Consider the following 12,319-nt stretch of genomic DNA (forward strand, 5'->3'; position numbering starts at 1 on the left):
CACCTCCCTGTCACACTTGGTGTCCAGACTGACAGGCAGTGTGAATAACGAGTCCACACAGGCATGGCACCCAGAGTGGCAAAAATGGATGTCATAGTGGTATTTGGAGAGAAACAATGCCCACTGCTGCAAGCCATGGGCCACCTTATTGCGGTCATGGGCGGATAGACTGAATAATGAAACAAACAGCTTGTGGTCCATAATTTGGTATTTGGTGCCATACAAGAACATGTGAAATTGCATGACCAAATATGCAATGGTCAGAGGCTTCTTCTCAACCTGAAAGCAGAGGACCTGTGCTGGACTCAAGAATTTTGGATGCAAACACTAGTGGCTGCTCTCAGCCATCTGCATCCTAATGGGGGAGGACTGCCCCCATGCTGTACTACAAGGTGTCCGTAACCAAAACCAATGGTTTGTTAGTATCAAAAGTAGCCACACACAGCGCTGTCCTGAGGCGGGCCTTCACCATGGAAAAGGCCTCACGCCTTGCCAGAGACCAGACAAAAGAAGCACTGTTGTGGAGAAGGAGGTAGAGAGGGTGGGCAATGGTGGATGCCACAGGGATAAATAGGTAGTAGCAGGAAATTTTACCCAGAAAGCCTTAAGTTCATGCAACAACAAGAGACAGGGAAAGTCCGTAATGGCCTTGATGAGACTCACCAGGGGTTGGACACCCTGCCATGATATGGTGTGGCCCACATACTCAAGAGAGGGTTGGAAAAATTTAGACTGCAATGCAGAGCCACGGACTGAAGTGTTTTGAAAAAGGTCCAGAGATTGTGCAGGTGGTTGCTCATAGTACATTTGGTAGTGACAATATCATTTAGATAATTGAAATAGTGTGGAATAGTCGATGTGACCTGTTCTGAACAGCGCTGAAATACTCTGGGGCATTTGCCATGCCAAACATTAACTGTAGGCATTGATACAGGCCAAATGGTGTATTAAGAACCGTGACATGCTTGAACACAAATTTGGAGAAGAACTGACCCCTGCTAAGTGTGTGAATAGCTCTTCCGGGCATGGCAATGGGTATGTGTTGAGCACAGACAGTGAATTCATAGTGACATTAAAATCATCGCAAAGTCACAGTCTACCACAGGGTTTTATCACAATGACAAGGGGTGTGGCCCATTCACTAGAGGGAATGGGAACCACAATCCTGAGAGATGCGAGCCAGTCCAGCTCCACCTTGACTTGGGAGTGGAGGGCTATCAGAATCTGCTGGGCGATTCAAAGTTTGTGTGCACCCGCTAAAATATCCTGAAATTTGGAGCACACAGATTCAATTGATTGATAGAGGACATCTGCAGATAGCAACTGTATCAAGTTCATGACTGAAGAACTGAAGGCCTGAAAGGCATCAAACTCGAAAAGGTTTGCTGAACTAGCATTGTGAACAACAATAAAGATAATAAGCAGAATTACTGATCTACAGGTAACATCACTGTACATTGGTGAAGCAGTGTGATAAAGTGGAAGACTGTGGAGGATGTGCAGTGGGTTGACCCAACTGATACTGGACATCAGCTTTGACATATGACGTAGTGATGATGTGTCACTTGACATTGCACGAGCACTAACAGATGTCAAATAGAACCATGAGAATATTCTTTTTCCAACTACATTATCTTTTAGCATACAGTGTAGGAACCCACCAGAAGCACTGCCATATGTGAATATCAGATAGACGAGGAGGTGCATTACAGAAGAGCATTGTGTCTGCACTGCACAATTGACTAAGTGGTGAATCAGATGTTCCTGATGTTCTCTTTCATACTATATGATGTAATAAGCTCTATGTCTGTTTGTACTTTAGTTCTTCCAAATCTTGACATTGGTTATGCCACTGTCAGATACTTGGCGGTTGTGTTACACTCAGAGCTGCCCTAGCCAGTTCAAAGAAAATTTATTCCCACACTCAATTACTATTCTGCTGTGCAACACGAGGTGGTTGTTGTTGTTGTTGTTGTTGTTGTTGTTGTAGACTAATCTGGAGCATAGCCTGAGGTCCAGGTTACATTGGCGAAGTCAATCAATGTAGATACAGACTCTTAGGAGGCGGTAAAGTACTGATCTTCTACTAGATTTAATAATGATGTACAAAGCACCTAGCATAACTGTTTTCTGAATGCCATTCAGAGACAATCTCTGTGGCATAAGGAATATGAGATCAACAACATTTTGATTCGAATTTCAGGGAATACAAGAGACTGGGAAGAACCATTACGATGACATCCAAATCAGTTTTACAGTGCTTATTTGGTGGCACCTAAACTAGGCGTATAACAAATTTTACACAGATAACTACAGTAACCAGAACTGCTTTAGTAAACACAATATACAAGGACACCCCTCATATCTTCTGATACAATTTGCTCATACCGTGAAAGAGATGTATATGTCTTCAGTAAGCATAAGCAAACAAGGTTGTTTTAACATATTCCAGTCTAGAGAACGATTTCACTCACCAGTGTATTCTTTTAAATGTGACATCATATGTTACATAACTGGAGTCCGCAATGTTTGGCTAAAGAGTAGATTAGAGCCAGTTACAGTGATGTTTCTCTACTGTTCACAGGTTGGCAGTGCTTGTTTCCTATACCCAATGCAATGATACTTTCATATAACCATATGTTACGTAACTGGAGTCTGCAATGTTTGGCTAAAGAGTAGATTAGGGCCAGTTACGGTGATGTTTCTATACTGCTCACAGGTTGGCAATGCTTGTTTCCTATACCCAATGCAATGATACTTTCATAAAACCAATGAGTGGCAAGAAAGGGGGGCAATGAATTTCTACTGCCAAACTAGGAACCATTCTCTGTCTTCTTTCTGAAAATTATAAGGTTGTTGTTATGATAGGATCTAACAGCACAGCATATATTGCTGCAAGTGACACTAGCAGCAAATTAAACTTTCTATCTTAATTGACTGTTTCTACTGAATGTGTTATAATTTTCAAGGCAGTGATATACTGACACGTGGAAGCCATACTATTCTTTTGGCTCTTATTTCAAAACAGGTCACTAGTCAACTGCTCTCAAACTGCTTGCACAGAACTACCAGGTGGCATCCTTTTTGTTCCCATTATTTATCACGCCAAGTGCTGACGACATTGCTGCACAAAATATTAAGTACTCCAATGACCATGAACTAGACTTTTGATTTGTTTGTATGTCTTAGGTTACGATCACAATGGCTCCAATATCAATGGATTCTGCTGCCGACCGACATCGGCCGGAGACGGACGATCTCTTCAAATCAGTATGCCACTACATGCACGGTCTTACTATAGCTGGTCTTATCACCTGAACATACATACTTTGATGGCAATCAGTGAAATACTTTTTTTTTTTATCAACCGACGTTCTCGCGCATAAAATATGAAGTGTAAGAAACGGGTAAGTGTAGTCCAAGAAAGAGTGAGATTGTGGCATCCTGAGGATGAAAATATCAAAATCAGAATATAGTTCAGAATCTAAGGATAGAAATTGCAGGTTTATTCAAAACCTCAAATAGGTAAAATTTTTACTGGAAATTTTAGGCGTAAATTATAACCTCAAAAAATAATTTGTTCAATGGAGAGGGTGGTGGATCTTACAAGCTTATAGCTACTATACAAGATGTTTTATTGTGGTAGGTTATCATTGGTTGTCCACAATTATTATTGCTGCTTACTGGCGTTTTATGCCAGTAGTTTAGTGACTGTTAATATGAAATGGTTTGGAAATGTAGTGTATGGCACATATTTCCGTTTTTAAGTGCTTTATGTTTTCAGAGTGTCTTATTCCACACTTTATGGTTGATTTTTACTTGTGTGGTAAATGACAGTCATTGAAGGTTAACTGATGTGTGACTGCACAACTTTAAACAAGTACAGTGAAACAGAGTGTTTATAACTTGCTTTTCGAACACCATGAATTATCTTGGGTATGTAACAGAACATATATCCCATCATCGCATATATTGGTCTTGGTGCATCTGATAACCTCCATAGTTTTTGGCAGAGTTGAGGTGGTAGGTTAGATTTAGATTTTAACCTTTTAGGGTGAGGTGGACACCATGATGCCACTGTGTTTCAATATGAGTACTGCATAGCAGCTTTTGCTATTAAAGAGAAGCCGAATGCATGTGAACGAGCTTTCCTGTCTCATAAAGAACATGGAGAATATTGTACATACTGTTCTCGGTTAAAGGCCTAACCAGACAAGTTCTACGAATATGTGAGATAACAGGAAAAATGTTCTGTTACATATTCAAGATAATTCTTGGTGACCTTGAAAAGCAAGTTATAAACACTCTGATTCACTGTATTTATTTAAAGTTGTGCTGAAGTATGTCAATTAACCTTCAGTAACTGTTATTCAGCACATAAATAAAAGACACGCAAAAAGTGTAGCATAAGCTACGCTGAAAACCTAAAGCAATTAAAAGTGGAAATACGTAGCATACAACACATGTACACTACCCTACTGGCATACAAGGCCAGTAAGCAGTAATAATAATTTGTAGACAACCTACCACAAAAAGGATCCAATACAGTGGCTATAAGCATAAAAGATAGATCACTTTTTTCATTTGAACAAATAAATTTTTGAGGTTATAATCTATGCCTAAAATTTCCAGTAAATATTCGCCTATTTGAAGTTTTGAATAAACCTGTGATTTCAGTCTATAAAGTCTGAACTATATCCTAATTATATCTTCAGCCTCAAGACGCCACAAACTCACTCTTTCTTGGACTAAACTTAACAATTTCCCACACTCCATATTTTGTGTGCAAGAATGTTGGTTGATTTGAATGAAGAAAACAAAATGATCTGAATTTCACCGATTGTCATCTGAAGTCTGTATGTTCAGGAGATAGAATCGGCTATATGGTCACTGTGCATACAGTGGCATACTGTTTTGGAAAGATCAGCTGTCCCCAGCCAATGTCAGTCATCGGTGGAATCCACCAATATTGGAGCCACTGTGACTGCACCCTTAATTGGAACATCATTCGTGTTCTTCAACAAAATGTAGTTTATCTACTATGGGTGGCAGTTTATATTGTGTCATATACTACACCTGTCAGTATAGGAATCTAGTGGACATGATGTGTGTATTGAAGACTATGATACTGCTATTACGCTTTGCATTTATATTTAATGGATGTTGAGGTAACAGACTGAACGAGTGCACAGTCTGATGTTTTGGTAAGTTTGGAAGGTGATAGTTAGTTGTTAATTGGTGAAGCTAATAAGTGTGGTGCATTTATTTTATTTTATTTATTTCTTTAATGAAGACACTGGTGACAGACTGCTTTGCAACTTTTGCTCTTTGTATATACACCACTGTTTCACAGTTACAATTATGTCCATGCTGAAAAACAATTTTTCCACTTTCGTCTGATATTTTCACTTTTATAATATGTTTGAAGGTCTGTTAGTTCATTGATTTTTGTTTTAATATTGTTAGTGACATCACCTATTAGGTGTTCCTTGAGGGTCTTACCTTTACCATCTTAAAGAGGTCACTCGTCTGTCAGCGCAGTATCACACTGTTTATTAATTCCACAAAACACACTCGTATCTTCTAACATAATTAAAATACTTCACTTTTTTCACATAGGAGGAGAAGTTATGTCAAATAACCACAAGAAGTTGCATAATTCATACCAGGAAGACTTACATGAATGCAGAAATTTCTAGAAATAATTTAATTTGTAAAATAATTTTCACAAGGCAATAAATAAACTGGCACTGAAAATTACTCAGACTAGTATATCCTTAAATGAGGTATAGATAGTGTAATTTCTTGGCAGAGAGCATCACAGAGAAATAACTGTCACATTGTGGAAGTATTACATAAGGTCACCAGATAACAATATTCATATATTAAAAACAACTACTGCCTGATCAAATAGTGTCTGCCAATGAGCACAAAAGTTTAAAAAAGAAGGGAAGGAAAGCTAGTGTTACATCTTATTTATGTCAAAGTTGTTAGGTTTGTGGTACCATCCTATCAGAAAAAGGGAAGTATTTGTGGCCTAGCTGAATAAACAAATCTATCATTTATTGACAATAATATAATGGAGCCCTGTGTGAGACCTGTGCCTTTATGAGTAAGTTAAGACTTGAACCGCACTCCCCAAAACAGTAGTTGCTGTACTGACTTCTGCAATATCTAATTCAAGTATTATCGTAATATACGACTCCAAAAGGACACTGTGGAATTCTTGAACTGTGTTTCTATCCTGAATATCATCATCATCATTTAAGACTGATTATGCCTTTCAGCGTTCAGTCTGGAGCATAGTCCCCCTTATAAAATTCCTCCATGATCCCCTATTCAGTGCTAACATTGGTGCCTCTTCTGATGTTAAGCCTATTACTTCAAAATCGCTCTTAACCGAATCCAGGTACCTTCTCCTTGGTCTACCCCGACTCCTCCTACCCTCTACTGCTGAACCCATGAGTCTCTTGGGTAACCTTGCTCCTCCCATGCGTGTAACATGACCCCACCATCTAAGCCTGTTCGCCCTGACTGCCACATCTATAGAGTTCATTCCCAGTTTTTCTTTGATTTCCTCATTGTGCACACCCTCCTGCCATTGTTCCCATCTACTAGTACCTGCAATCATCCTAGCTACTTTCATATCCGTAACCCCAACCTTATCGATAAGGCAACCTGAATCCACCCAGCTTTCACTCCCATACAACAAAGTTGGTCGAAAGATTAACGGTGCACAGATAACTTAGTCTTGGTACTGAGTTCCTTCTTGCAGAAGAGAGTAGATCGTAGCTGAGCGCTCACTGCATTAGCTTTGCTACACCTCGCTTCCAGTTCTTTCACTATGTTGCCATCCTGTGAGAATATGCATCCTGAGTACTTGAAACCGTCCACCTGTTCTAACTTTGTTCCTCCTATTTGGCACTCAATCCGTTTATATCTCGTTCCCACTGACATTACTTTCGTTTTGGAGATGCTAAACTTCATACCATAGTCCTAACATTTATGATCTAGCTCTGAAATATTACTTTGCAAACTTTCAATCGAATCTGCCATCACAACCAAGTCATCCGCATATGCGAGACTGCTTATTTTGTGTTCACCTATCTTAATCTCACCCAGCCAGTCTATTGTTTTCAACATATGATCCATAGAACAATAGTGGAGACAGGTTCCAGCTTTGTCTTACCCCTGAAACTACTCTGAACCATGAACTCAATTTACCATCAACTCTAACTGCTGCCTGACTATCTATGTGAAGACCTTTAATTGCTTGCAAAAGTTTGCCTCCTATTCCATAATCACGTAGAACAGACAATAACTTCCTCCTAGGAACCCGGTCATATGCCTTTTCTAGGTCTATAAAACATAGATACAATTCCCTGTTCCGCTCGTAACACTTCTCCATTATTTGCCATAAGCTAAAGATCTGGTCCTGACACCCTCTAAGAGGCCTAAACCCACACTGATTTTCATCCAATTTGTCGTCAACTAATACTTGCACTTTCCTTTCAACAATGCCTGAGAAGATTTTACCCACAACACTGATCAAAGATATACCTCTGTAGTTGTTACAATATCTTCTGTTTCCATGTTTAAAGATTGGTGTGATTACTGCTTTCGTCCAGTCTGATGGAACCTGTCCCGACTCCCACGCCATTTCAATTATCCTGTGTAGCCATTTAAGACCTGACATTCCACTGTATTTGATAAGTTCCGACTTAATTTCATCCACCCCAGCCACTTTATTGCACTGCAATCTACTGACCATTTTCTCCACTTCCTCAAATGTGATCCTATTTACATCATCATTCCTGTCTCATTGTACATCGAAATCTGAAACATTACTGATCGTATTTTCACCTACATTGAGCAACTCTTCAAAATATTCCCTCCATCTGCCCAAGGCATCAACAGGATTCACCAGCAGTTTTCCTGACCTGTCCAAAATACTTGTCATTTCCTTCTTACCTCCCTTTCGAAGACTGCTAATTACACTCCCGAATGGTTTTCCAGCAGCTTGACCCAAGGTCTCCAACCTGTTTCCAAAGTCTTCCCAAGATTTCTTCTTGGATGCTGTAATTATCTGTTTGGCTTTGTTTCTTTCTTCAATATAACTTTCTCTGTCTACCTGAGTTCTAGTATGTAGCCATTTTTGATATGCCTTCTTTTTCCTTTTACAGGCTGCCTTGACTGTGTCATTCCACCAAGCTGCTTGCTTCATCCTACCTTTACACACTACTGTTCCAAGACATTCTTTGGCCACTTCTAGTACTGTGTCCCTGTACCTTGTCCATTCCTTTTCCAGTGACTGCAATTGACTACATTCAACTAACTGGTACCTTTCTGAGATCACTGTTATGTACTTGTGTCTGACTTCCTTATCCTGAAGTTTCTCCACTCTTATCCTCCTACACATGGACCTGACCTCCTGCACTTTTGGCCTCACAATACCAATTTAACTGCAGATTAAATAGTGATCAGTGTCATCAAAGAATCCCCTGAATACACGTGTGTCCCTCACAGCCTTCCTGAATTCCTGATCTGTTATTATATAGTCAATGACAGATCTGGTTCCCTGCCTTCCCAAGTATACCGGTGAATGTTCTTATGCTTAAAAAAGGAGTTTGTGATTACTAAGCCCATCCTGGCACAGAAATCCAAGAGCTGTTTCCCGTTCCTGTTGGCCTCCATATCCTCTCCACATTTACCCATAACCTTTTCATACCCTTCTGTTCGATTTCCAATCCTGGCATTAAAATCACCCATGAGCAGAACACTGTCCTTGTCCTTTACTCTAACAACTACATCACTGAGTGTGTCATAAATACTATCCATCTTATCTTGATCTGTCCCTTCACAATGTGAATATACTGACGCAATCCTAATTTTCTTGCTAGACACTGTCAAATCTATCCACATCAGTCATTCGTTTACATACCTTACTGCAACTACACTGGGTTCCATTTCTTTCCTGATGAAAAGCCCTACACCCCATTGTGCTATTGCTGCTTTGACTCCTGATAGGCAGACCTTGTATTCTCCCACTTCCTCTTCTTTCTCACCCCTTACCCGAATGTAACTAACAGCTAAAACGTCCAATCCCATCTTACTTGCAGCCTCTGCCAGCTCTACCTTCTTCCCAGAGTAGCCCCAATTGATATTAATAGCTCCCCATTTGGTTACCTTTCGTTTGCCGAGTCATATCTTAGGAGTCCCTGGTTTGTCAATTAGAGGTGGGACTCCGTCACTTCCAAAGGGCCGAGGCATTTTGCTCTGATTGTTGCCAGCATCATATTTATAGTACCAGGGAAGCAGGTTGCCAGCCTTACTTGCCCCGGGTCCCATTGAGTTTTACCCCTAACGGTTGAGGGACTAACCGGTGGATTTGGTAGTCTTTGCCGCCTGAGCACAAAGGTGGCCACGACTCGTAATATGTCCGATATGCCCAGCCTTATTCCAAAGTAACTGGTATCCTGACTGTCAGGACCACTTACTTGGCCACTCATACGTTGCCCGTGGTTCATGAACTAGAACATGATACCAGGAACCCACACCATGAACCACCTATCCTAAAAAGAAAATTTACATTCGAATGACTTCACATCTACAACAGATTAACATAGAAGCACCATTCTTTGAAACTATAATGAGGATATTTATGTATTTCCTATATGGCTTTCAACCTACTGCTTGAAACGTTTCATAATCTAAAGCTTTCTTAGAGTTTTCCTGAACATCCTAAAACTGTTTACATTACTTATTCCAAACCATTCTATGGTAAGTAGAATACGGAAAAGTGCATAAACAGAATATTAGACAAATAACACATTTCATTAATGTAATACAAACATTGCTTGACTGGTTGCAATTAACAATTATGAACAGATAAAAGAAACATACATGAAAAACAACGGGAATCAGACATAAGCTGCCATGAGAATTTTTCAGAAGTAACACATCATTTCAAGCCTTTTCAAATATATCCACACAATTGAGAAACTAGTATTTTAGTCTTGCTCATGCAGACAAGAGAACAGGTGCTGTTAATTTGTGAAAGACTGAGTCTGTTTCACTACACTGACATTCAGTTGACCATTGACTGTAAAATAAACAATGCAATAAGCACTATTCACTTTCTTTATAGGTATTCCCCATGTCCTTGGTACGATGTTAGTTATTATGCCAGGACTTCTCTCATACGACAAAACAATCATAGGAAGAGCAAGCTTACCAGCAGCATTTGCTGTGGCAAGCGAAGTCAGATTTTCTTACTTATCTTTCCCAACAGAGTTTACAGCTATATTCCTCTTACATGCAATCACTTTTTCCTTTAAGCAGGAGGGGGGAAGGGGGGAAGGGGGGATATCCAACATTGTTGCTCACAGACATTTTCATGGGAAGATAAGTTCCATGTTATTCTCTCACTTGAAACTGGATGCCTTTTAATAAGTAATGTATATTATTTTCTGCCTTGTCTTCCATCAGTAATTGGTTCTATCATTACATTTCACTTCTTCCCTAGTGTACACTGTCCAGCAACATGTCTTTTACAACTGGATAGTGCAATTTTCAAGCTGAGGAAAGCTGTTAGACTACAATATTTTCTTCATCCTCAGTCAGCGTAGTGCATGATTTGACACCTTTGCTGCTTATTTTGAAACACAATATCACACTCGGCACATCAAACTATTTGGCTGCAAAAGCCATTATAATGCCTGCCTGGACAACTAGTACCCCTTTTGCAATTTGTTCGGGCTTGTAATTTCTTTTGTGCCTCATATCTGTAACAAGATGCTTGTCATTAGAAGCCAGTTGTTCCAGTGACTGACTTCCACCGGAACCACGATTTACAGAAAGAAAATTCCAAGATAAGAATTCATAAATTAATTAATTTTGGCTGCTGATATGTTCTGAACTCACTGTAAAAATAAAATCATTCTACCAGTCATTGACAGGGAGTATCAAAGACCAGATCATCAAAAAACATAACGTAACAGTCTTATAACCCAACCTTAAAATTAGCAGGTACAGTTGATCTTATTTTTAACAGGTTGCTTTACTTCATGCAATATCATGGGTCAGTTCCATGTAATACTATTACTAAACTTAACTTGTAAATATCACACACCAGGCAATAAAGAAGAGCTTTACCTTAACATTTGTCTTCATGAAAGTAGGGTAAAATTGCTCTCAACACATCATAAATCATTTTACAGTTTATTCTCCTTACAACAAAATCTGGTGTTCAGGATTTCCTAACCTACGATGATGCCACATATAGTAAGACATAAAATGTCCTGTACGTGTATATCAAGGAGGCTGGTTTTACTTTCCTTATTATTTCACACACCTGAGGTAAGTGTCAATTACTGGAATACTGTCAAAGACTCGTTCTTCTACCTTACTCAGTTTCAGATTTATCACAATTACACATAAGAATGAGCTCAGGAATACATACTTTTCCACTGCAGAATTAGATTGTCACTTTTCATAAATCAAAGAATCAAAGGCAGATATGCACTCTATATTTACGTTTATTATTATACTGTGGATTCCTTTGTTCTTATAACATGGCAACTATTTTAATATTTAAGACTTGGTTTACCTTTATTTCGTACGTCCTAAAGAATACATTTGCTTTGAAGTAGTACAGCGCTTCATCAATGATGTCTGTATCCTTTGTGAATGTAGGCGCTGGTCCTCTAAATTGTGTTCTAAAAGGTAAAATTGCCATGTTACCCACGACTTGGCTAAATTCCGTAAAGCCTGAATGATACGCCTGAAAAGTGACAACAGCATTGATAAGGTGTCACACCCATTTCTTGAAACAAAAATAAAATGTCGATTTCATCAAGTGTTACTGATGCTGCTGGTGTTGAAGATATTGTTAAGGCAGAACAGGAAACAAAATTTTAGCTTACAGGCATTATGACGACTGCGACTTCAAAATTGCTTTTCAAACTACACAACACACATCAAAACACAAACCACTTCCGCACATCAACACAGTATTGTATATTGATGATCTTTGGCGACGACTTTTGTCTTCTCAAAGATAACAGTGGTAGAGAACAAACGATAAGAATTCTGCTGTGAGAAATGAACGACAGCAGTGACAATGGTTCCCTGAATATCGATTAATGCTTGCAAAAGGATAATTTTCAAAAAAACTAAGAGTTGAATATTATTAAAAGTTTTGCAACGGTTTTTGGGAACTGGACGCTATGTTACAGTATACGCTGCATTTGGGCTGGCACTAAAGGCCCGTCCACACGCAACGATCTGTCTGCGCACATCACATCTGCGCAGACAGATC

General features: G+C 39.4%; 1 protein-coding gene across 1 annotated transcript in view; it reads right to left on the minus strand.

The window, feature by feature from the left end:
• LOC124711313 (actin-related protein 2/3 complex subunit 3-like) overlaps positions 1–12,058 on the minus strand; it is a 41,184-nt gene extending 29,126 nt beyond the window's left edge. Inside the window, exons 1-2 of the mRNA XM_047241330.1 lie at positions 11,925–12,058; positions 11,609–11,782 (exon numbers count right to left, since the gene is read on the minus strand). Coding sequence (XP_047097286.1) covers positions 11,609–11,782; positions 11,925–11,930 — 180 coding nt within the window. The 5' untranslated portion in view covers positions 11,931–12,058. The remainder of the gene's footprint in view (positions 1–11,608; positions 11,783–11,924) is intronic.
• Positions 12,059–12,319: the final 261 nt, after the last annotated feature.

The sequence above is a fragment of the Schistocerca piceifrons genome, chromosome 8 (genome assembly GCF_021461385.2).
Source record: "Schistocerca piceifrons isolate TAMUIC-IGC-003096 chromosome 8, iqSchPice1.1, whole genome shotgun sequence".
In the NCBI taxonomy this organism is placed as follows: domain Eukaryota; kingdom Metazoa; phylum Arthropoda; class Insecta; order Orthoptera; family Acrididae; genus Schistocerca; species Schistocerca piceifrons.